Raw genomic sequence first — 24,685 nt, forward strand, 5'->3', positions numbered from 1 at the left:
GCCAGCTGGGCTAAGGACCCTTACAGTCAGAGAAGAAGAGGAGGCAGCAGGCAGGGACGGGCAGGGCAAGGACAGAGCATCCCAAGGGAGCGGGCATCAGAACCGCCCTTCTTCACGGCAGCATGCTCCTCTTCAGCCAGGCAGGAGGCTGGTCAGCCCCTTACAGGACGCTGCACCGCCTCCCAGACTCCAGGACCAGCCCTCCAGGGACCGGCACCCCAGCACTCCCAAAGCAAGGGCCAGGCTGCGCTGCTTTTACCCAAAGCTGCCATAGCTCCAGCTACCCTGGAGCTGCAGAGATGATGCCCTGGGCCCCGGCGTGTGCCTAGCAAGACTGACCTGGGCTTGTGGGGGCTGAGGACTCTGGAGCCAAGGAGGGCCTGGCCTCCAGGCAAAATCCCAGGGCCTCTGGAGCTTCCATCCCGGAACTACCTCATTCCCCAGAGCTGCAACCAGTCTCCCTTCCAAATCTTACCCCAAAGGAGTCCCAGCTCAGCCTACCTCTCTCAGACCTAGGCTCTGTGCCTGGCTGAGCTCCCTTGGGGCCTGGCTCACACCGTTGCCTGCATCCCAGGTCCCATGGGTAATTGTCAAGGCTGGCCTCCCCTTGATCCTTAGAAAGGCTGAGAATCAAGGAACTGATACAGCAGCCAAAACCCAAAATGATCCTTCACCCAGCAGAGGCAAGGGCCTGCAGGGAAGACGGGGACATAAAAGGACCAGAGAGTTGCAAACACCAGGGATCCTGTGGGGGCTTCCACAGAGACCCCGCTGGAGGCTCAGAGTCCCAGCCAAGAGCTCAAAGGGTATCTGGGTAGCCAACCCCAGGAACACTGGGTCCCATGAGCCATCTCCTCTCCCTTGATCTTCTGACAGTCAAAGACGCACCATTGTGACCTAGCATCAGGAAGGCTTGACCTAGACAGAGGATCCAACTCCCAGCCTCCACCCTCTGCCTTTGTGACGACAGAGCCTGGCTGGGCGCGGCAATGCGCGGCCCCTTCTAGGTTGAGGTTACTGTGGGCCAGGAGCTCCCATGGCCAAGGAGCTGGCTTCCTGAACAGAAAGAGGCCCAGAAGCAGAGCCCTTTGGAAGGGGAGGGGTAGAGACCCACATTTCTGCTCTGATGCCTTGCAGCTGATTCCCTCCTGTGACTGGTGGGGCAGCCCCCTCTCCGATCACGGGCGCCCTCAGCCAGCCTCCGATGGGGACCCAAGAGGCGCTCCACACACGACTCTGAGAGAAAGATAACAGGGACTCTCTTGTCCATCTTGAAAGTCAGGCATGATCAGTTAAGCACCCAGGGAGGGGTGTCAGGGCCCTAGAGCTCCACAGACAAGAGGGTGTGTCTTTGGAGGCCAGTCCCCAAGGACTCCCCCCTCCAAGGTTCCCGGAAAAAGGCCTGATGGAAACACAGCTTCATCCCAGCTCCATCCCAAGAGTCAGCCCAAGCTGTACCCTTAGGCACACACCAGCAAGAGCTTCAGGCTGATGGAAGGCTGGAGGACCCCCAAACTCCCTCTCTCTGATAGCATCAGAAGTCTGAGGAGCACACTTTCCTCCTGCAAAGTCTGGGCTGCAGCTCAAGCCCCCTTCCCAGGTCGTGCTGAAGTCAGGCCTCCTCCCTCGCCCTCCTCCTCCTGCCTGCCTGAGTCCACAGGCATCCCGCAGAGCGGCGGCCTGGGCCTTGGTGTTGGATAGCCTGAGACCTAAGCCTGGCTCACCACTGGAGCTGTGTGCCTTGACAGAAGTTATTCTGCCACCCTGAGCCTCCAATCCCTTGAGTGACAGAGGAATGGGTGACAGCCACTTCCCACAATGAGCCTGATTCCCCTCCCTCCCTCCATAGTCCTCTGCCTCTGGCCAAAGAGTGGGCCCTTCCCGAAGCTCTGTCAATATCAGCCAAAGATCTAAGAGGGCACTGGGGAGAAGACGGGGTGAGGAAAGGTCATCAGACCCATGACCTCTGACCCTCCTCCCCCACCTGCCAATCCACGCAGCTCCTGTGGGAATCCAGTTCCCCAGCTCTTAGGTGTCGGGGTGGACGTAAGGAAAGGAGTCCTGCCTGCTTGCCAAAGAGCCTGTGACCCGAAACAGGGAGGGGGACCACAGTCTCCCAATCCAGTCCCTGCTCACCATTCTCCCATTTGTCCCACTGGGGTCCTCCAAAGGCAAAGGGGACAAGAGACCACACCATCCCCTCTGGTCACCCACCTTTCAGCACCTCCATCTTGGACCCTAGGCCTGGGAAGAGCAGCCCAACTCCCCCCCTTCAAACTGCTTCTCCAAGCATCATCTTCAGAGGAGCGACCGCTGCCTGGCTACAGAGAGCCTACGTGATTGTGGCCATCCCTGCCTCCCACTGGCTTCCCACAGATACAGGCATCCTGGGAGCAGAGAACGGCCAGAATGAGGCTCACCAGCTCCCAGAGACCCACACCAGGGATCTGTTTTCAAACCTTTAGCCCCCTCCCCCAGTCCCCCTGAATATCCCCAGATCCAGCTCTGGAGCCACTGGACCCACTGCTAAGCTCTCTCCCCTCCCCGTCCCCCAACTCACCCCCCACCACACACACAGCCAAATGCACTCCCAAGCCAGAGTTTCCCTGCCGATAACACTCCAGAACCTCCCCCCAGCCATCCTCAGGGGCGCTGGAATGCTATGGCCTGCAGGGCCCAGAGAGGCAGGCTTGGGTCCGGCCAGTCTACCCCTGCCAACCTCTGGCTGCCCCTCAGCTGTTCCTCTGTTCATCCCAGGCCCACCGGCTGCAGGTGGTGAGGAGGTGAATGGCAGAGCCCAGATATGGGTCAAGCTGGTCTCCAGGGCCAGGAGTCAGAGACATCTCCTGGGCTGTACACTTCCTCCAACTGTTAGCTGCAAGGATGCTAGCGCTCTCTCCACGAAGCCAACAGGGCTGGCGGGCTTTCGAGAGCAGAACTGCAATTCCTCCCAGCCTGGCTGCCCTATTCTGAGGGAGAGGGAGGGCTGCTGCCTGGGAGACAGCGCCAGTGGCAGCTTCGAAAGGGCTTGTGTCTGCCCAGATGCCTCCTTCAGACCCCAGCCGGGACTTCAGGGCAAACCCCTCTCTCTCGGCATCCTACCCATTTTGAGGGTTCCCAAGGGGTGTGGACCTTGGCAGGGGGACAAAAGAGCTATCCCCTGAACAACCCCCGCAGGGTCCACACCCTTCTCTGGCTGTCAGAATGGGGGGGGGGCGTTGGGGGGCGGGTCACCCGGCCCTGAGGTCAGTGGAAGGAAAGATGGGCAGCCTCCCCGGATCCTGGCTGAGCTCTTCTTTCCGGTGTGCCTCGGTTTTATCCCCCATCCCTAGCCAAGGGGAGGGAGGGAATGCAGGCCACCACAGGTCTCACTCAGACGGGGCAGAACCCAGCAAACGGCAGTCAGAGTTGGATTGTCCAAAAAAAAAAAAGAAGAAGAAGAAGAAGAAGACGGATCTGCAAGACCATATAAGCCTCATCCCCAAACCCCGCAAGCCCCCTCAGCTCCCTTCTCCATCCTGACTCGGAATTACCGGCGCAGTTATCAGAGCTCACAAGGACGGGATCTGTAGGCGCCCAGATGCAGATGAGGGTAGGAAAGGCGGGGGGGGTGTCTCGGAAATGCCCAAAATGGGGTTGGAGAGGGCGGGCGAGAGAGAAAGGGAAGAGGTAGGCGTCCATGACGGCCTCGACATGTCCAAAGTCTCCCAGCGAGCCGCCAGCTCCCAACTTGTTTACTTGTCAGCGTGTTTCGCTGTTTCCAAAAGGAAATAGTTAACGATCTCGGCTGGATCTCCAGCAATCCCTGTCACCTTCCCTCCCGGCCCAGCGCCGCCGCTGTCACTGCCGCCGCCGCCGCCGCCGGGGATCGAATCTCGTCTACTTTATTCCACTTGAGCGTGGCCAAACTGTTGCTATTTAGTGGGGGGCACAAACCCGACTCGCACCCTCGCGACGAGCCCCGGCGGGTGGGGGCGGGGGCGGGAGCTGGGCCGCGCACGCCCCGGGCCGGCGGGGGTCCCCTGCGGGGAGAGGCACCCACGCGGCGCCGGCCCCCGCCTGCTAGGGCCGGATCACCTGGACTACGCGGCCCGAGAGCATCTCCCGAGCCACGGCGAGCCTGACGCGCGCCCGGCGGGCGGCGGCGAGCCGGGGCGGGCGGGCGAGAGCGAGCCGCGGAGCGAGAGGGGAGGCGGGCTGGGGAGCGGCCGCCCGACTTACATGGAAGTGATATTCCTTGAGATGTCCGTGATGTTGATGCTGGCGTTCCCATTGCTGTTCCCTGAATCCTGCCCCTCCAGGAGGGGGAAGAGGTTCCCATCGTCCGGCCGCCGGCAATTGATCTCAGTCTTGCTGCAGACACAATTTGCAGGGCAAGCCAGCACGGAGCCCACATAGTCCAGCCAGACGCTTCCCAGCAAGAAAATCCGCCAGAAACTACACTTGGCTGGGCAAAGAGAGACATCCATCTCCGATCGCGGCTTCTAAAAAAGAGGAGGAGGAGAGGAGAGGGGGGTGGGGTGGGGGGAGTGGGGAGAGCTGGGGGGGAAGGAAACAAAGACGGCGAGGGAGGGGGGAAGGGGGAGGGGGGGCCTCTGCCTTTGAAACGCCGTGCGATCAGATGCAAAATCCTTCAGCGTCTGAAACCATCGCGGCCGCCGCCGCCGCCGCTGCCGCCGCCGCCGCCGCCGCCGCCGCCGCCGGGTGGGAGCCGCGGGGAGCGCCTAGTGGCGCGGTTTGCCTGGCATGGTGGCCGGCTCGGCGCTCGCCGGCTCGCCGGGTCCGGAGGCTCGGGAAGCGAGCCGCGCTCTCCGACTCCGAGACTTTGCAGGGTTGCAACAGACGGTGGGGAGGCAAAAAAGAAAAAGAAAAAGAAAAAAAAAAAAGGAAAAGGAAAATATGGTGCTAAAGTCACCAAGTCCCACCTACTGGGCAGAATTAAAACGGACACACCTGCAAAGCACACACACACTCACACACACACACACTCACTCACTCACACATACACACACCCGGAGCCCGGGGGAAGGAGGAGGAGGAAGATGCAGTCGGAGCTGCAGCAGCCGCCGCGAATGGCTCGCCGCGCGCCTGCAGAAATGTACAAGTGCTCGGAGCCTTACGAAACGCACGGGTTATCGGAGCGTCTTCCTCGGCTCCCTCCCTCTCTCCCCCTCCCTCCTCTCCTCCCTCCTCCCCTCCCTCCTCTCGGCCTCCTCCCCCCGCCCCCCGCCCCGGCTGGGAGCGGCAGGAGAGCGGAATCTCCCCCTCCCTCCCTCCCTCTCCCCCTCCCCTTCCCCACACCCCACTCCCTCCCCGCCCGTCCTCTCCCCTCCTCCCTCCCCACCCACCCACCCACTCGCCGGCTCGCGGCTCTCGCCCGCACCGCCACCCGCAGCCGCGCGGCCGCCCGCCCGCCCGCTCCACGCCTCGCGGCCCGGCGCCCGGCGCCCGCTCGCCGCAGCCAAGGGGAAACCGAGACGGAAGGGAAAAAGTTGCAGTTGGGATTGAGAGGGTCTGGGCTGGGGAGGGGGAGTTGGCGAGCTGGCTGCGCGACGCCGAAAGGCGCTCTCCTTTCCACTTTTTGGCCCTCGCGCTGCCCGGTGTTTTGCTGCAATCCGGACCGCGAGAGGAAGTGAAATGGACGCGGCCGAGGTGACCGGGGAGTGCTCCCGAGCCCGGGTGGGGGGCACAGGCTCGAAGACGGCGGCGGGGGCTGCGGGAGCGCACGGAAACCGCAGAGAGGCTCCCGGAGCCGGGGACGGGAGCCGCGGACGCGCGGCACTCCGTCTAAATGACACTCATTTCCGTAACCGAGAGGCCGGGAGCTGGGCTCGGCTGGGAGGGGACTGCGGGGCACCCGGGTTGGTGCGCCCACACCCCCTGCGCCTTCTTGGCGGTGGGCTTTGCGTCCAGCCTCGGGCAGGCAGGGAGCGGGGAAGGACAGAATCAGCGCCCAAAGGGCTGCGCTGGGGAGCCGAGGTGGCGAGCGGCGCGTGCAAGAGAGAAACGGCCGGGAAATTGAGATGCAAGGGGCATTTTTTGGCAAGCAGGCCAGCACCGTCAGAGACCGGCTTCTTGGGCTCGGCTCTCGGGTGCCCTGCTCTGGCTGCCCGGTGAGGGGGCGGGCGGGCTGCTTTCTCCGGATTCGGGGGCGCAGAACCTCCCTCCCTCCCACACAAGCACCCCTTCCTGGTAGGGGCGTAAAGCAGGTGCAGCCTTCGACGCGAGCTCAGATCCCGTCGGGAGAAGAGAAGGGTCCCCGCTTTTTGCTTTGGTAAGGTTTGGGTTTGGGGTTTGTTTGTTTTTTTGTTTTTTTGTTGTTTTTTTTTTTAATAAAACGTCAAAATGCCAAGTGTGAGCTGTTTGCTGAGAAAACCAGAGCACTCGCTGTCGGAAAGGAGAAGAAAGGGTTAGGGAAGTCGGAGCAGGCAGACACACTACGGCATTCACACGCAGAAGAAAGCAGGGCTCTCCTCCCCGATCGTGGATGAGGGCAGGCTAGGAAGCAAATGCGCCGAATTCAACTGCATCCAGCATCTGAAAGCCTTCTCCCCCGCCCCCCTATGGATTCCGAGCAGGTCATGCAACTTGCAGGCAAGATGGGGGAAGGGGTATGCGGGGGCCACCCGCCCACCCCAGGCGTAACCACAGACAGACCAGGCGCCTTCGAGTGGCACTGTCGCTGAGTAAACTTGGAAGAAAAAAAGGGAGAAACAGAGGAACATGACTATAAAAGGCAGTTTTCCCCACTTCCCCTTATGTTCTCTGCCTTGCCTGGGCCTCCAGGGGGACTTTTACCCCCTGTTGCCTTTATGGCCTGGTAGCCAGACTGGCATTTTGCCCTCCCACCAGCAGGAGGGGACAGAGAGTGGAGACCTCTCTAGTTGGGCAAAGCAGTTCCTTTGGGCCCCGGGACAACCCAGATACCCTGGGTCCACTGGACGCCCCCCTGTCCTTAAAGTGCCCCTCTGATAGTGGCCCAAAAAATGCCTATTTGAGAGGCTGGGAGACTGAGGCAGAGGCCAAGGTTGGCCTCTTGAAGGAGATGGCAGTGGCAGCAGAGACACGTAGAGAACCTTTCTCAGACCACTCCAGGGGCAGATTCCAAAAAGCAGGGAATGCCAAATGGATTGGGCCCAGCAGTTCTCCAGCCTGGGACTAAAATAGTTGTATCCAAGCGATGCCCAGCCCACTGGTGCGGGGAGAGAGACATGGTTTTTTAACATTTCCAGCCGAGAAGGGGAGGTGTCCGTAAGTCAGAACAATTAGAAAAAAAATTAAAAATAAAACTTTAAAAATCCCTTTGGAGATTATAAAAATGCACACGGTGAAGCAAGGGGGGCCTGATGGGACAAGAAGCGTTTCATCCCAACAGTAAAACGGGATTAAAACGGGATGTTACGTTTATGCTGGGACTCGGCGGGAAGGGGCAGCTCTCAAGGAAGGAGGCCCTTTTCAAAGCAGATCCTAGATTAGGAGTGGAGAGAACAGAGTTCTAGTTCTGACCGTAGGCAAATCACGTAAGCCTCGGGGCCTCAGCTCTCATGTCTGTGGGATGACGAGGCTGGTCCTCACTCTCCAAAGCGAGGCCCTCTGACCAGTGGCACCCACGTCACCTGGAGGCTTGTTTGCCCGAAGCATCCCATGCCCCTCCCCAGACCTACTAAACCAGAATATCTGTTTTAACAAGCTCCCCGGGTGATTCATAAGCACACAGCAGTTTGAGAAGGACTAAGATGACTCCCGAAGTCCCTTCTAGCTTGAACATTCTCCCATTCTAGATGCACCTGGGCTGGAGAGACTTAGAAGAGAAGGGGAGCCGGTGGGGGGGGGGGATTCTCAGAATATTATTCAGTCGGGGGAGGGGGTGGGGCGAAGAGCGGGTATGTCTGTGCAGGCACCTTGTTAAAAACAGATCTGCAAAGTTTCCCTAGAAGCTCAACAAGGGGCTCACCCTACCCAGAACATTGTACTCCTGCTTCAGTACTTCTTAACCCCAGAGATAGGCCAGATTTGGTAGAGGAAGCAGGAGAAAGTGTCCACTATACATGCCCTCCTCTTGGTCAATAGGGGTCCAGGGCATTTGGGGCGTCCTGTGTCCTCGGTAGGAATGTCCCGATTGACAAGGATTAATGCCTGACACATAATGATTCCCAGTCTGCAGCCATCACGGGGTCCTAGCATCCAGCCAGCACGGTTAATCCCTCCCATGACTTGCTGCCAGCTACAGCTTTAGAAATGAAGAAACTTAGCCATGTAGCCCCTGCTCATCAGAGATAGGAGTGGGCAAAGTGTTTCGAGCAGAAAGGAAAGCTTTAGACACTCTTTACAGCTGGGCAGCTGCCTTCTGGTACCAAGGGTCTGGAGAAGGAGGAAACCCAAGATTTGGATGTGGTGCCCCCCGCCCCAGACAGGCCGGAGCAGAGGCTGCCCCCCAGAGCACAGTGGTCCCACCTTTCCTGCAACCCAGAGACATGGAACACGTCCTATCCCGAAGACATATCCCAGCTATGTGAGCACCTGAGACGTCTCCTTGACTGCTGGATTAGAAGGTATCCCCAAAGCCAGAATTCGTCGCCATCTAGGAAAGGAGGAAGGGAGTGAGGACTCGGGAAAATACGAGCATAAGCAGCAGACCCAGGAGCCATCCCCCCAGCGCCTGCCCCCTCTTCAGACCTCTGCGGGCGTGCTGTTCATAGGTCTGTCTTTCTAACCCAGCCACATCGGCTTTTCCAATGAACCCACACTCTTAAGGAGGGGCCACGTTACAGGCCATGTTATAGGAGCAGGCCAGACCCCAGGCACTTGGGATGCACCCACCAGGGTCTACTGCTATGGTGGCAGCCTAAACCCAGGAGTTGTGCGGCCCAACATTCTAGTCTGAGCAGAAATGAGACCTCCAGCCCCAACTCTGAGCTGTGGAAGGAAGCGTGGACAGGAAGGTGACCCAGGGAGGGAGTGGAGAGGAGACAAAGGGAAAACTGTGCCCACAAAGAACCTGCTGTTGCAAAGAGCTACCAGAGCTGGCAGACTTGACTTGTGTAAGAGAGAGAAGCCTGTTTCCGGTGTGGCCCGAACTCAAGATGTGAGCAGGGAAAGGCATGGCTGCAGGCTGGGAATGGGTATTCAGGAGACCAGAAGCCAAGGAGGAAGTTGTGACCATACATGGAGAGGGAAAGCCCACCTATGAAGAGGCACAGTCAAGGCCAAGGTGTCAAAGAAAGCAGCAAAATCTAAGGGCAGGAAGTCCCAGCTCAGGACCCTGACTTAAGTCCCAAGATCTTGGGCATGCACCTGCCAGGAGGTAGGGGCTACCTGCCAGGGAGGACAGAGCCCCTTGCCTCTCACTCCTGTCCATTACCGATTTTTGGAGGGATACCTAGATTCTCCTGTGTGGGAGTGTCTGGAGGGGGCCTGGGGTTCCTCACCAGTGATGCCTTATCCTGGATGATAGATTCACAGACTCTCTGGGCTGGAAAAGGCTCTCAAGCCCAAAAACCCACAACCCCATTTGATGCACAAATCCCCTCCATGTCATCCCCACGTGCCCAGTCTATCCCTGCTTGAACACCTCCAGGGACAGGAGGCTTACCCCCCCCCCAAGGCTTCTGATCTGTCTGCAAACAGCTTTACTCCTTGGATAGCCTTCCGTTGAAAATAAGGAAACCAATCTCCCTGAAGCATCCGTCCTTGGTACTAGTGCTACTACCTAGAACCCCATGGAAAAGGCTAATCTCTTTTCTACAAGCCAGTCAGAAGGCTGACCATCTCTCATCTCTTCCCAGAGCGCAGTATCCTCTGCTCCCTCACCCCTTCCCCCACTCTGGTCACTGGTAATGGATTGTCAGTGGCCCTTGTAGAGTATATCTCCAAATCATGCAGGCTGCAGGTGCTGAGACCTCAGGTACAAGAAAGCAAGCAACCCTAAGAGGACTAAATATGGTTTCATCTAATAGACCCACGGAGATGAATTCACCACCCAATAGCATTTGAACGCAGGCCAGGCACTTAATGCTCCGTGCCTCAGTTTCCCCACCTGCAAAACAGGGGTTCAACGGCGTCTAACTCACCGGGCGGCTGTGACATAACACAGTGAGGCACTCAAACAGTGCCTGACGCTCAGTAAGCACTGGTGTGTGTGTTAGCTCCGTTATTCTGCTTTTGAGGTACCCAGAAGGCTTTCTGGCTTCACTGGGAAGCCCCAGGACCAGTTATCCAGCAACAGCCAAACACACCATCACCCTAAAAGTCACCCCCACACACAGGAAGCAGCACCCCCCCAGCAAATTACTGTGTGGGGCCGAGATGTTGGGGCTCACCCACAGATGTTCTCAGCTGCACTTTAAGACCCCAGAGTCGTCAGCAGCCAGGGAAGCTTGTTTGCCTGGGTGCCTGGGGACCAAGACTCTGGGCACTGAGAAGCAACCCCATGGGCTCTCCCTGGTTCCTTTGCCAGCTTGTTGCTCCTTTGGGGGGTGGGGGCAGCTAGCTTTCGTCTGCCCAGCGGGTAAGCCCTGCTGACTCACCACCACCGGCCAGGCTAGAATTCAGCACCATTCTGTCCCTGGTCCTGCCTCACCTTGGGTTCCCGGCCTGGTCCACTGCAGCTTCTGCAGAGAACAGGGTCAAGGGCACACAGCTGGAGACAAAGAATGAAATCTAGGTGGTAGGAATCACCACCGGGCTTCTGGGGAGCCAGAGGAGCGAGCCCCCAGAAGACACCAGAAGAGTCTTTGAGTATGGGTAGCCTCGGAAGACAGCACCCTCACACGCACCCTTCAGCATAGACACCTCCCTCCTGCCCCTTCCCAGGTGGGCTTCCCACAGTGCTCTGTACCATACCCCGCCATTCACCTGTTTCCAGACCAGGGGCAGCCAGAGGGAAATGAAATTGATGAGGTGGGGCAGAGCCATCTAGGTGACTTTCTGATTCCCAAAGGGATGTTCTTCCTGTTAGCCAGCTTTTAAAATGTAAGTTTCCTGAGGACAAAGACCTTGTTCATTTTATGTACTAATTTGCCAGCCCCTTTAACAATACTGAAAACATAACAGATGCCATATATATATATATATATATATATGGCATTATATATATATATATTAAGCAAACGCCTGCACTTTGAAACCATTCAACACATGGCAAATAAGCATTCAGCATCAGTCCATAAAGCACTTAAGAGGGCCAGGACCTCTACCCCTGCTGTTCTCTCCATTCTCCCCAGGGCCCAGCTCTGTGTCTACACAAGATTGGATATCACACATTTTAGAGGTGATTTAATGTACCCTTTTGCTGCCTGAAACCCCATGTGTGTCCCTAAGAGAAGTCTGGGGCAGTTGTGGGGTGCCCTGAGCCGATTACCTCCTCCGCACCCCAGAGTTACACTTGCCGTTATAAGCTTGCCCTTGGCAGGGCAATTATCAAGGGGCTTTGAGAACAGAAAGATCAGTAGCTCCTAATTTCAGCTCCAAAGTCAGGAGAAGTTCAGGAGCAGCACTTTCCAAGGCAATGTCAGACCACCTGGGCTCTCACGGGCTCTTCACACGGAGCTGCAGCCCAGCAGCCCCATCCCTGTGGCCTCTGTCCTATAGAAAGGCAACCCTGCTCCTCACCTCCTGGGGCCCTGACTACATTCTGTCTTCCTCAGCCAACCAAGCCACCTGCTCGGCTGCCCGGCTCCTGCTCCGCCTTGCCTGCCTTCCTGTATCACACACAACCTGTATCACACTCCTACCGACATGGCTCAAATGCTGGCTTTCCAATTCAGCTCTGAACTATTTTGTTTATTGAGGGTCAACAACCTGTGGGGCTGGGTCACCTTGGCTTCTCTGATCCTCCACTTCCTCCTGTGCCACATGGGGGACCAGGAATCCCAAAGGCCAAAGAAGACGTTATATGTAAAAATCATTTTGTGGATGGTGAACATAGCACAGATGACAGCCACTGGCTCCTGCTAACCAGGCAGTGGACACCAGGACCTTTGCACATTCTATCAGCAGTTCACGCATTACCTGTCTGCCATTATCAACCACCAGACGATCTCAGAGTGAAGGCAATGCCAAGGCAACAGTTTCGGTCCACACCTCTCATGACATTCTTTCTTCGGAGAGGCAGTGGAAGCCTGAGTGTTCGTTTCAGGCAAATCGGGTTCGGATCTCAGCTCCAGCACCCTACTGGCTGGACACCTGGGCACATCCTGTCACCTTGCTGAACCTCATCCTCCTCACCTGAAAAAACGTGCTCTGGGATATTTCTCGTGGATATTTCCCTTGTGATGTAGTTTTGGAACTGCAATTATAAAATGTGCATGATGCACCTGACGGGGGGGGTTGGCCTATAGTAGCTGTATCCTGTCCCTTCCTTTTCTCCATATTCTTCCTCAGGGGCCCCACCCTTTACCAGATGGCTCAGCCCCCACATTAGGGTACTCACAAATGCTGCCCTCCCTGCTTGCTGGAAACCATCCTGGTTCCTATTTCTTAAAGCAACACAGATCTCCAGGAGCTCAGAAAGCTAGAGAGGTGATGCCCCAAAGTCCTCAGGCTCAGAGAGGAAGAGACTGTCAACATACCTGGGACCAAAGCAAGAAATGACCAAATCGGCTCCGGTTCCCTCTGACGCTAAGGATCACTGGGAACCACGCACACACGCACACACACACACACACATTTAAGTAGGTATCAAGAGCAAGTGGAAAACCACAAAAAAAAAAAAAAAAAAGTCTTATTTGCTGAGACACCAGTGTGGGACTTGGGGGAAGCATTATGTCAGGGGAGGGGCCATGAGGAGCCATGCCCGCCTTTGGAATGAAGAGACAGCTCCTTCCCACAGGCTTTCTGCCGTCCTCCACCCCCTCCTCAGCCCACAGCACCAGCTGCACTGCCTGGGAACCGAGGGAACAAAAGCCCAGCCCAGGGAGTTCTGGAATGGAGGGGGACAGGGAATGAAGGTGGGGGGGAGGTACAAACTAGCCCTGTTGAGCCCTGGCCAGAGCCCAAGCCAGACCCCCAGAGCTCTGGGGTGAGGGTGTGGTATGGGGAGGGGGGTCCCAGAGACCTAGCCTAGAGACAGACTATGGCTTCCTCCAGCTGGTAGAAGCCAAATGACCCTCAAAAGGAAAGACACTCGGATGCCCTCTTCCTCGTGTCAGATTCTAGAGCTATCCTCAGGACTCCAAGAGAGGGAGCCCCCTCTTGGATGGATGCCCCTGTGGATTGATGGCTGTGACCCTCACCCAGTGTCCCCTGGGGGCTGTGCTCCCAGCGACAAGCTCTGTGCTCCCCCCACCCAGGGCTGGGCAAGACGTCTGTAGGATCCGTCCCCTTTCTTGCAGAGTTAATGGCCGTGCCAGGCACTGGCACAGTGCCACAATGCTTACAGGGAGCAGGGGCCTTCCAGGCGGCACCCACATACTGTAAGGCCCACAGAAGGCCATCTCTAGGATCCTAGGGTCCCAGGGATGAAGTCGAGCAGGATGATGATGACGACAATGGGAATGATAAACTTTGCAAGCCCCATGTGTCGACTTCCTTGCTGATCGTGTTTCTACGCTCCTTACAGGGACGATTTCCCTGAGCCCTCACAAATGTGCTCTCTTCACAGAAGACCAAACAACGAGAGAGGTCAGATTACTTGTCCAAGGTCACCCCGCTGTATGCGGTACAAGGCGGGTGTTCAAGGCCAACCACCGCACCCACTGCACAGAACCACTTCCAGGTGAACGTGCCCCATAGTGAGGCAGGAAGGAGAGCGGGGACGCTGTCACCTCAGCAGGGGAGGGGGACAACCCCGCCCTCCTGCATCCCAGCAGCCCTCTGCCAGGGGGTTCTCCTTGGAATAGAGAAGCGAAGGAGAGTTGTGACCACTGGGCTAGTCCGGGCTTTGTTGGGGAGCACGATGGGTCTACAACCTGTCCCGTATAGCCAACTGAATAGCCAACTGTCCCCTGCCCAAAGCAAGCTGCCTACCCTTCTCCCGGTGAAGGGTAGGAGTTCTAGAGGTAGGCCCTTGGCACAGCGGCCGCATTGAATGTCCTACCCAAGCCTCTGTAATAAACAAATCAATAATTAAGAGAGGATGCACATTAGCCTTTGAACAGGTTCCAGAGAGAATTTATTTTTGATCTTACACGAGGTGAACAAGTGTGTGCTCAGAGCCTGGGAGGGCTGTGGCAGTGACAGAGAGATGGGGCTTGGAGGGGCGGGCAGGAGCGTGGGGCTGGGCTGTGCAGGTGAGCGTGGGGGAGCGTGGGGGAGCGGCAGGTGAGCAGGCACTCGGAATCTGCGGGGGCGGGGGGGGGGAGCAGGTGCGGCTCCTTAATAAGGAGGGAGGGTTGGGGGGCCATCTTCATTCCCTTGTGCCAGATTGAGTTGGAAGCCACGCCTGTAATCTGTTACCTCTGATAACGAAGATTACGGAATAGAACATTTTAAATACCAACCCACTTCCTGACTCCCACTTTTCTCTCCCTTCGCCCCCTGCTGGCCAAGGGAGCAAGTTCACTTGCCCTTCAACTTCCCAGTCCATGGGAACTTTCCAGTCCTGGGACTTCAGAAAGAAGGAAGAAGCTTTCAAGTGCCTTTCCATAAAGTCCACTTATCACGAGTCCCACCTGCCCTCACACATGCCCCCCAAAATAAATAACAACAATAACGCAGCACACTGGACAATCATCGCATGCTAACACTCCAATAAACCCCGGAGAGCCCCCAGGCCCCCGTTCCTCAGACGGCTCCAACCGGAACCCCAAGCACAGAGGGGAAGGAACCCCGTCCCCTGGGGCGGGGGAGGTGGTGGAAAAGCTGAAGCAGGCATAAAAGTCCTCTGAAGTCTCACGTTATATTTCTAAAGTGCATGTGTGCGTGTCCTCCTCTAGCACAATCTGCCCGTGTACGTTCCGGAGCGAACCAGTGTTTGAAGGTGTCTGCGTGACGTAGGGTGCGCGCTCCTGGAAGATGCCTGCCGTATGTTTGTCCCCCTGCCCTCAAAGCCCCCTGGGGTTTTGACATAACAACTTCCATGGAAACCTACCACTTTAAGAAGCACGCATACCGTCCAAACCCTCATCCCCCATCCTTGCCGTTTTATAAGTAGAAAAATTGGGCCCAAGATGACCGTCCTGTCCCCGGGGCCATATGGCTACTCAGGAGCAGAGCCAGAGGCTTTCATTCGAAGTATATTTTCTTCCAGGCACAAACAACCCACTCAGATTCTGGCTGGAGAGCCCAGGACCTCATGCCCCAAACCCCCACTGCCCACCCCCCCTACCATCACCACTCCCCCCACCCCCGGGAACCCACGCCTCTCTCTCCAAACGTAAAGCTACCTTTTTAGCACAACAGCATTTTATGACAGATTTTTATGACATCATCTTTCCAAACATCTTTCTCCAAGGAACACAAAATTTTCCGACACAAACTCACTCGGGCCTTACAATAATCTCCCAGAATTCAGTGGAGTACAGCACTTTCTGCTGTTTATTGGATTCTTATTCATCCTGTCTCTTTTCCAAAATGGATTTGCAAATAAATATGATGACCTCTCCATTATACAGATGGAAATAATGTGACTTTCTCGAGGTCACGTGGTAGATTTGGGGCAGTAACGTGGACGGGATTTCAAGCTCATATTATACAGTCTAAAGAGCCCTGACTTACCCCCCTGGGCTTCCTGGGTGATTATAGCAATGGGGCTGCGCTGGACTGGGCTGGGGCTGGCCTGGGACTGGGCTGAGCTAGGGCTGGACTGAGCTGGGGCAGGGTTAGTCTGGGGCTGAGGTAGGGCCGGGCTGAGCTGGGACTGGGCAGGGCCAGGACTGGGCTGGGGCTGGGCTGGAACTGGGCTGGGCTGGAGCTGCACCAGCCTGGGCTGGGGTTGGATGGGCAGAGGCTCTGAGAGCCTCCTGCTGAGGTCAGGCGCTGCAGGCTTGAAAAGCTTCTAAAAATACCAACCACGTTTCTTGCAGGGGGGCTGATTCCGCTGACCTTTCCTAAGGATGACCAATTTGCTGACTCCGTGCTGGGGGCCAGTGGGTAGAAAGGCCTCCTGTTTCTCTCCAGCTGACTGGGCCGAAGTGTGGCGGGATAGGACTATCCCCTCACTCCCAGCATCCTTCACCCCGAACGGATCTAGTGAGAATGAAAATGAAAACCCGGGAGCATCCCAGAGACTGTCCCTAGGGCCAGCAGGGGGCCGGGCAAGGTTGTGGAGAAGCCAGACTTGGTCTCTGGTCTCACGCAGCTCACGGTCTGCCGGCACAGCCAAGGAAAGGAGCCAACTGTCCCCATGACATAAGCACACAGCAGGACCTTTTGAGGGAGAGGCTCCTGTCAATCGGGGAGAGCCAGCTTTCACTTGTTTGCATTCAGGTCTGGCGGGCTCCAGTTCCGCACACTCGAGATCCTTTACCACCTGCTTCAGGAATAAGACCCTGTAACCAAGTCTGGGTCCCCCCTGGTCTCCTTCCCCTTCTCTGTGAAATGGGCAGGTGAAACTGGGCATGGCAGAAACTCCTCCCGACTAGGACGCCCATGACCGCTGGCGCCTGCCTGGGTGAGGTGAGGGACTCTCCGGCCAAAACCTGAAGTTCCACGGGACCAGCCCCGAGGGAAGTTACCTTTGCTGGCTCTAGTGGAGCTAACCCTGCTTCTGGTCCCCTCCCAGCCCCCAGAAGGAGAAGAAAAGGAACAGGTGCAGTTGTTGGGGTTTCTTTCCCTAAGGCTCCTGGTAGAAGACCCTCCCTCTTTTATTTCTGGCAGAGACAGCCCCTGGCAAGCCTAAGTGTCAACCCGGCTGCTCGACACTCTGGGGAGAAGACTCTAGTCCCCATCTGTCCGATAGCTTATGGTTTCCAACCCAGGACTGATGTGGGCCGGGGGACAGACACTTATGGGGACCACAGCGCAGCCTGGTTCTTCCTCGTGCAGCTCTGACCTAAGCGGGCCCGCTCAGCCCCAGCCAGCCATCCCCCCTGCCTCAGCGAGCCGGTCCTCCACGGATAGGCCTGGAGCCCTGCGAGGACAGGACACTGTCCGCCCAGGGATGGAAATGAACGCTGACAGCTCCTGATTTATGCCCTTGTTATCCTGTAAGGGAGACAGGGAGGTAATTTAAAAGGCAACTAGCGTGTTCCGAGAGGCCCAGCAAGGAGCCCCGTGCCACGTGGAGGCCCCCACTGGCTCCCCAGCCAAAGCAGCCCCCCTCCTGGAAGGGCCAAGAGCCAACCTGGGCAGGGAGGGGAAGGAAGGGCGAAAAGGAAGAAGGAAGAGCACTCCTGACCTCCAGGGGAGGCCTCTCCATTCATCTTTGTGGGTGAAAAGCTACGCAGAGGCCAGAAGTTGCAGAGGCCGGAAGTTACGCTGTGAGGACCCTGGGGGCCGACTTGCGTCTAGCTGACCTCAGAGGCCACCTGCTAGGCCACTAGAGAGCAGTGGGATCCAGTGGAAGGAGGGAGAGGTGGACGGGGCTCTGTAGGCAGGACGAGGGGGAAGCACTTCGAAGGAGAGCAAGGCTGAGGGAAAAGCCCTGGGAGGAAAGGGGAGCAGGGAGACGCTGCGGGAGGTGCGGCTCAGGAGACCTGTCTGCGCCCGATGGAAGGTGCCAGGTTGAACTTCCTGCTCCGTGGCTCTGGAGAAACGGGTTCTGTGCGGGACAGACTAGAGAACAGCCCTGGCCGCCACCTCAGCCTCGGCTGCTCTGGCCCGGGAGTGTGGCACGGCCGAAAGCCAAGACCTCCCTCCTCCAGGCACCAGGAGCGAGGACAAGGCTGCGGGAAAGGCTGGTCCAACTGCTCATTAAAGAATGAAAAGGAAAAGACAGCAAGGGGTGGAAGGTACAGGGGGCTGACATTTTGTCAAAAGAGAGCTGATTTTCTGGCTCGCTCCTGTGATCTCCTGCTTTAAAACCTTCTGTAGATCCCCACTGCCCGCCCAGCATCCAGCACTTCCCAGGATCTGGCCCAAGTTCCCTTCCAGCCTCCCTGGACCATCAGACTGCCCCAGTCCCCCACATCTGGTCTCCAGGTCACTCAGACCTCACCTTGTCCAACCCTTACCCATCTCTGCCCTTTTGCTCCTTGAGCCACACAGCCTCTGCCTGTCCAAATCCCAGCTGGCTTCGAAAGCCCCGGACATCCTACCTCCTTAACAAGCCTCCCCAAGTTCTCCTACTAACCTCTCTGCCCTTGTATGTGCGGAGTGTGCTGACTAGCGTCGATCACAGCATCGATCGGAGCCTCCCCCGGCTCAGAGGTGGCCGTGAGTATTTCCGTCTCCTTCCCTGGACTCCAGGTGCCTTGAAACCAGAGCTAAGGCATTTGCACAGAGCCCAGCCCCGTGCTGGTCTAACACACACTGAACTCCACTAGAAAATTCAGCCAGAAAATAACGCTTCCTTCTTTCCTTTCCCCCACCTCCTGTCCCAGCAGAATCTTTCTCGGAGTCCCCCGGACAAAACCTGCAAACTGAGTAGTGGGGTCTTCGGACAGAGTGTTAAGCTCGAGGCAGGTGGGGCCAAGTCGGCTGCCTGGCTCTGTGTGATGCTGGAAAGTACGCTTCTGTCCACAGAGCCTCAGTGATGGGAGAGCCCCTGATCCTTGGGAAACTGGTCTCACATTCCCGCAGGGCCTCTGGAACTTGAAAGGAAGTCAAAATATCTGAGAACTGAACCAGCAACCACAACGATTTCCTTGCTCCAAGGAAAGTCATGCACTAAGCCCAACGTCAACACTGCCCACCCCAGAAGAATGGGGCTTTGCGAGAACAAGACCCAGGCACCTAGGCCACGTGGCCCCAGTGTTTGCTGATGGCCCTGCCAGCCCAGCCTCGGTGTGTAGCCCTTCCCGCTCCTGCCTCTCCTCTCCTGAGCCACAGACAGCCGGAGGTCCCTGTTCCCGATGTGGGATGAACAGAGGGGCAAAGCCAAGTTCATTTCAAGATTCATTAGACATTCCAAGGAAAAATAAATGGTTGCCAAATGAGAAAGGGGAGGGCAGAGCCAGACAGCATGGGATGCCGCCCTCAACTCCTGGGCTCTGGGGAGATTTCAAGCAGTGGTGAACACAGCGACAGAGCATCAGTCCTTAGCGTCTGCCCCAAGCTGTCGGTCAGCAAGTCTCTGCTTGAAAGCTGACTGCAGGGCTGACCAGGTGGCGGGGAAGAGAGGGCTGGGTGCAGGCTCCAGCTCTCAGGGAACCAACCTGTCCTGCTTTGCCCAGGTCTCTTCTCAGGTTTTAGCCCTGAAAGCCCTTCGTCCTAGGAACCCTCCATTCGGGCAACCAGCAAAGTCACTCGCCCTAACTCCAGCCAAGTAGATGTGGTAAAGCCAAGACCCAGCATCTTCGGTAGAGGGGTGGGGGAGGTGCTTCACACTATACAGACTATGGGAGGGAGAGCGCTGGCTTCTAGGAACGGCCCATGCAGGGGTACCTGCCACCACCCACCAGTACCCGTGCTGACGCTCAGAGTGCTCTCCCGACTTGCCCAAGTTCATAGAGCTAGGACTTGAACCCCGGCTCCTCCCTGGGAAGGGAGCAGAAGGGGAAAAGCAGAAGCCTTCCTATCGGCGCTGTCCTACCTCTCAGACCCCCGAACATGTGAACTCGGCTGCTGGCCCTCCCCCTCACCCGGAGACCCAGGGGAATTCAGCGCAATGAGCAGTTCCAGGCTCAGCCAATCCGCTGGGCACAGCCAATAGCTTGGGGCCAGCAGGAGGGGCGGGGCTATGAGGCCACTGACCCTTCCTGCTGCTTCGGGTTATGGCTAAGCGGCCCCCAAGGAAGCCCCGGGTTGCAGAGGGAAAGGGAGAGACTTGCTCTCGGTCTCTGAGGCCCAGAAGGAAATGCAGGGGCTTCAAACTCAATCCCGCCCTGAGCTCACCATCCTCCAGGGAGCTGCCCCGTCCTGAGGGGCCACTTGTCCTGTCTGCGCAGGGGGTCATCTCGGCCCAGGCAGACGTGCTCACCCTCAGCCTCCTGCTCCCCAGGCCTGTTCTCCCCGTAGAGAAGAACTCCAGCTCCTTCCGTGGCTTCCCACATGAGCTGGTTTTGAGTGTCCTGTTCCCGTTGCCCTTGGTGTCTGTTTCAGCGCATCGCGTCTTTCGGAAGACCACTCTGGCTTGTCTTCACGGGGGTGGGTAATAAAGTTGGCAAGTAACGGAGGGAGAAGGAATGAGGGTGAGGGTTTCAACACTGGCTAGTATTTGAAGAATCACATAGAAAGTTCCCTAGAACTGGCGGAATATTCCAAGAGTGGTCAACCAGAGCAGACCAGAGCTTGGAGCCTTACTCTGAACGTTCTCCCCCAGCACGGACCCGGCACTGACAAGGCGCTCCCAGCCCAGTGCTGACTCGTACCAGTTAGAAGCACGAACATCTTCATGTGGGCGACTCTGAAGCCATGCCTCCTTCAGCCAGCTGGATTTGGGGGTAGAACTTTGCTTTTATCCTTACGATACCACACCTTGTTGATGTGACCCTCCGTTCTTGTCTGTCCAGATCTTCAGGTTCCCAGAAACCCCCCCGCCCCGCCTTCATGTCAGCCACGAGCTGGTGTGGCCTACTTTGTCCAAATCTTCAATAAACCAGCCCGTTCTGCAGAGTTTGAGGCTAAGCTAGAGACAAATAACTCTTGTTTGAGAAGCAAAGGCCCAACGGGTCTCTTCAGCTGTTTGCCTCATTGCTTCCCTGCCTACATAACATCTCTCCCCTCCGTGGTTTGGTCACTTGAACTAAGCCCACCAACCCAGGCCCTGCCCAGTGGAGCCGCCCCCTAAGACAGGACCCCCCCTTCCATTTCCTGGTCGGCCCCAAAGTCCAGCATCTCCCCCCAGCCCAGCACACCCAGCAGCTAAGACCGAAGTCCAAGAGCCCCAGTGCCCGGGCTGCGTGTCGTCCCTCTTCGAGGATGCGGGGAGGGCTCTTTGCTTAGAGAGATGGACCCATCCCATTGAAGGCATCAGTAAACGTCCATCAGCTGGAGGGAAGTGAAGCCTCTTCAGCATACACGTGTGAAGCTGAGCTAGGAATTGGCTGCCAGACTGGACTTCAAGGCCATCTTTCCACAAACGTTCATCCATTCATCCTTCCATCGGGCCATCCCTAAAAGCCCTTAGACAGAGGTGTTTTTAAAGCTCTCCAAGGGGAAAGGCGATTCGGTCCCTGTGCAGGCTCGTTCACTCCAGCACCATGCACCGGTGCACCCTGAGCCCGGGCTGGGTGCCAGGCCCCAGGCGGGCGCTGCAGAAACGGACGTGATGAGAGACTGACCTGCGGGAGAGGACAGCCGACCCTGGAAGGGAGCTGCAGAAACAGCTCATTTTCAGCACATGTGGAGTGCCCCAGGGGCTTGCTCTGAGCCCCCAGGAGACAGAGGGCTTGCCCCTGCTTAGAGGAGGTGATATTTGAGCAAGGCCCTGTCCCCAGTTGTGCTAATCTCCTTCGGGAGGAAAGGGTGAGGCGTCTCCAACTCACTCCCAGCTCCTTACAGGGAAGACCAGCCCATAAGGGCCACGGGGTCGAGTATATTCTTCTAGCCTTTCCTGGGTCCTGAATCAGCCCGCAGGTGATAGTGCCCTGCACCCCACCCAGAAGGGCTGCTTAGCAAGCAGAATGGTCCTGCACGGGAAGGAGGAGGTTTGCATCGCCAAAACCCCCAGCTGGGCCTCGGCTAGCATCTAGCTCCACCTACTGGCCACAGAGGGAAAAGCAAAGGCTGAGCGGTCACCTCCTCCCCCTAGGGCTCCTGGAGTTACTCAGATGTCTGGATTGTTACGCCTCTTCACACCCTGCTCACCCCCTCGATCTCCATCTCCCCACCCAAGGGCAGAAGGCAACCTTGGAAGATAACACAGACGCTCCGAAGGGAAATAAGAGGCCATGAGACGAATGGGAAGAGTCAGACCCAGGGACAACCTGTGTCCAGGAGCATCCGGGAAATGAGGCAGAGGGCCGAGCAGGACAGTATGAGGGCTAGAACCAGGCAGTGGGGACACAGGAGGTGCTGGAGAAGGAAAGATGAAGCTCTCCTGGGATTTCTGAGGTCCCAGGGAGGAGTCACATTCCAACCATTGCGGGCCAGGGGCCAAAAAGTGCCCTCATTCTAGACAATGTCACTCTTCTTATACACAGATGGGCTGGGCAGCTCCTCCCAGCCCGCCAACCTCAAGCGGGCCTACACTCGCCCTGCGGCTCCACCCAGGTCGGCAGTTGGAGTCAGGAAGCACCCTTGGTGGTACCCGGCCCCGGCTCTTCTTAGCTGGGAGCGAGCAAGGCAGGGTAGGAGGAAACAAGGGAGAAGGAACAGGGGTGAGGGTTTCAACACGAGCTGATATTAAGTGAATCACGTCTGAAGTTTCCTTTGTAAGATTAACATGCAATTAAGCATCCTTCAGTTTTGAATCACCGGCTCAGGGATTTCTGCTTTGAAGAGAGATTTCCTGGGCACTAGCAGCTGTTGACACCCCTGCGGGTCCATGCTCCACCCCACCCCTCGCCGTCCTGGGGTTCCAAAGAGGGGGCCAGTGCCTGCGGAGGAGTATGGGGCTTCCGCTATACGTGGGGGCTTTGGAATCAGACAGACTAGCTGTTGACTTTGGGCAAGTTTTTGAACCTCTCTGAGCCTCGGGCTTCTCTAAGAAACAGAGCCGACCATGCCATTCTCCCGGGGCTGTTGCAAAGGGTAAGCCGTTCAAACCACTCAGCACTTACCTGGAAGAGATGCTCAACACATACTGGCTGGGAAAAAAGAGGGGGGAAAGGCCCTGGTTGCTTTGTCACGGGGCGCCTCGCAGCCCCTTCCTCGGGAGTCAGCTTTCAGGCGTGGCTTGCAGCCTCCCCCAGCCAGCTCTGGCAGCCTCCCGTGGGCGAGGGAGGAAGAAGGGTGGGGGCGAGGCCTGTTCTCACCCAGGGAAGATTGCTCCTGGGGTGGGAGATGACTGCACACCTCACCCACAGGGAAGGCGCACCGCTGAGCGAGGAACAGAAAAAGCCAGCACCCCTCTCCGCCGCATTCATTATTCAGAGCTTCCCCCAACCCCAGGGGCTGCTATGGGGGTGTGGGAGAAGCACCAGCCAAGGCCACTTGTGCCTCCTCTGCCCGGGGTGTGGGCAGCAAACCCAGGGCAGAGGCCCGAAGCGGAGTCGGAGCCACGTCTGGAACCCTGGCTCTCCAGAGGTCCGGGTGATGTAATGGGAGCAGCCGGCATGAGTCCCGAGCGGGGGCTTCCCACGGAGTTGGCTCTCAAACTTCACTGTGCATAAAAAAACCACCTGGAGGGCTGCTTAAAACCCAGATTGCCGCCCGACCCCCAGAGACTCTCAGGTGGGGTGGGGTGGGCCCCGAGAATCTGCATTTCTTTTTTTTTTTTTAAGAGAACACTATACTGCGTGCCTAAGAACACACTCACTGTAAATGTTTTAAGCCAGTCTTGCTTTTCTTTCTTTTTTTTTTTTTAATTCTATTTAGTTATTTGACAGAGAGAGATCACAAGTAGGCCGAGAGGCAGGCAGAGAGAGAGGAAGGAAAGCAGGCTCCCTGCCGAGCAGAGAGCCCCATTCGGGGCTCGATCCCAGGACCCCAGGATCACGACCTGAGCTGAAGGCAGAGGCTTAACCCACTGAACCACCCAGGTCCCCCGAGAAACTGCATTTCTAAGCTGTTTCCTGGTATGGAATGGCTGTGGCCGACCTTGTCGGTTTACACTTGAGTCGATGAAAACTTGATTTACTTGAGGAATACAGTCGCCTGGTCCCACCAGCCACATTTCAGGGGCTCATGAGCCCCGTACGGCAAGGGACCCCCCTACTGAACGGTGCAGATACAGAACGTTCCCATTACCCTAGAACATTCTGTTGGCCAGCGCTGCTCTAGAAGGTCTGTCCTGAGGGACGGGATGGTCCAGGGAGAGGAGGGGAGAAGGGGGTGTAGATCTAAGGCCCCGGGGAGGCTGAGGCTTTCTGAGAGCTTAAAGCACTCATGGAGGGGAGACGCGTCCCTCCAAGCCTCTCCAGAGGGATCAGGGTGTGATGTGAGATGCCGAGTGGCCACCCCAGCTCCCTGCGACAGAGGAACCCAGCGCTGCCCCCCCCCCAGGGCACAGTGCAGGAGCACGGGGGTTCGGGGTTCGGAGCCAGATTGGGAAGCCGGTGGAGGTGAGGGACCGCTGCCCTCTGAAGGGAGGGTGAGGAGGGAAGCAGGCCCCTGGTATTTTTTGCTCAGCTACAGCGGCGCTCGCCCACAGGCGTGCTAGTATCCATGTCAGTCAGGACGTGAGCAAGTGGCGGGGTTTGGTGGCGTGGGGTAGGGGCAGCCGTGAAGGACGGCGCCGGGGCCGGGCAAGGAGCCCGGGTAAGGCGGCGCCCGCTCCGCGGAGAAGCCTACATCAGAGCTCTGAACAGATGGCCCAGCAAAAGGGGTTAAGTAAAGAGATCGCTGTGAGGAGCCTGTCACTCGCATCGGAGCGGAGACCCGGGAGGAACAGACTTTCGGTGGGTCCGAAATAGCAAGTGCCAGGGAGGAGCGCAAGCCGCCTTCCCTGCCCCCTCCCCCTCCTGTCCCTGCCAGCGGCCCTGCCTCTGCCAGTCTCCTCTCCCGGGGACAGACAGGGGCTGCTGACAGCGGCTCTCCCAGGGAGGGAGGGGAGCGCCCATGGCTTCTACCATGTGTGTCTTTGTCGCACAGAAAAATGTTCCGT

General features: G+C 57.5%; 1 protein-coding gene across 1 annotated transcript in view; it reads right to left on the reverse strand.

Annotated features, from left to right (window-relative positions):
- Window positions 1-5,149, reverse strand: part of LOC122893040 (NT-3 growth factor receptor-like) — a 271,355-nt gene extending 266,206 nt beyond the window's left edge. The window contains exons 1-2 of the mRNA XM_044229813.1: window positions 5,130-5,149; window positions 4,222-4,484 (exon numbers count right to left, since the gene is read on the reverse strand). Coding sequence (XP_044085748.1) covers window positions 4,222-4,469 — 248 coding nt within the window. The 5' untranslated portion in view covers window positions 4,470-4,484; window positions 5,130-5,149. The remainder of the gene's footprint in view (window positions 1-4,221; window positions 4,485-5,129) is intronic.
- Between the last annotated feature and the right edge of the window lie 19,536 nt (window positions 5,150-24,685).

Source organism: Neovison vison, chromosome 13 (assembly GCF_020171115.1).
Source record: "Neovison vison isolate M4711 chromosome 13, ASM_NN_V1, whole genome shotgun sequence".
Taxonomy (NCBI): Eukaryota; Metazoa; Chordata; class Mammalia; order Carnivora; family Mustelidae; genus Neogale; species Neogale vison.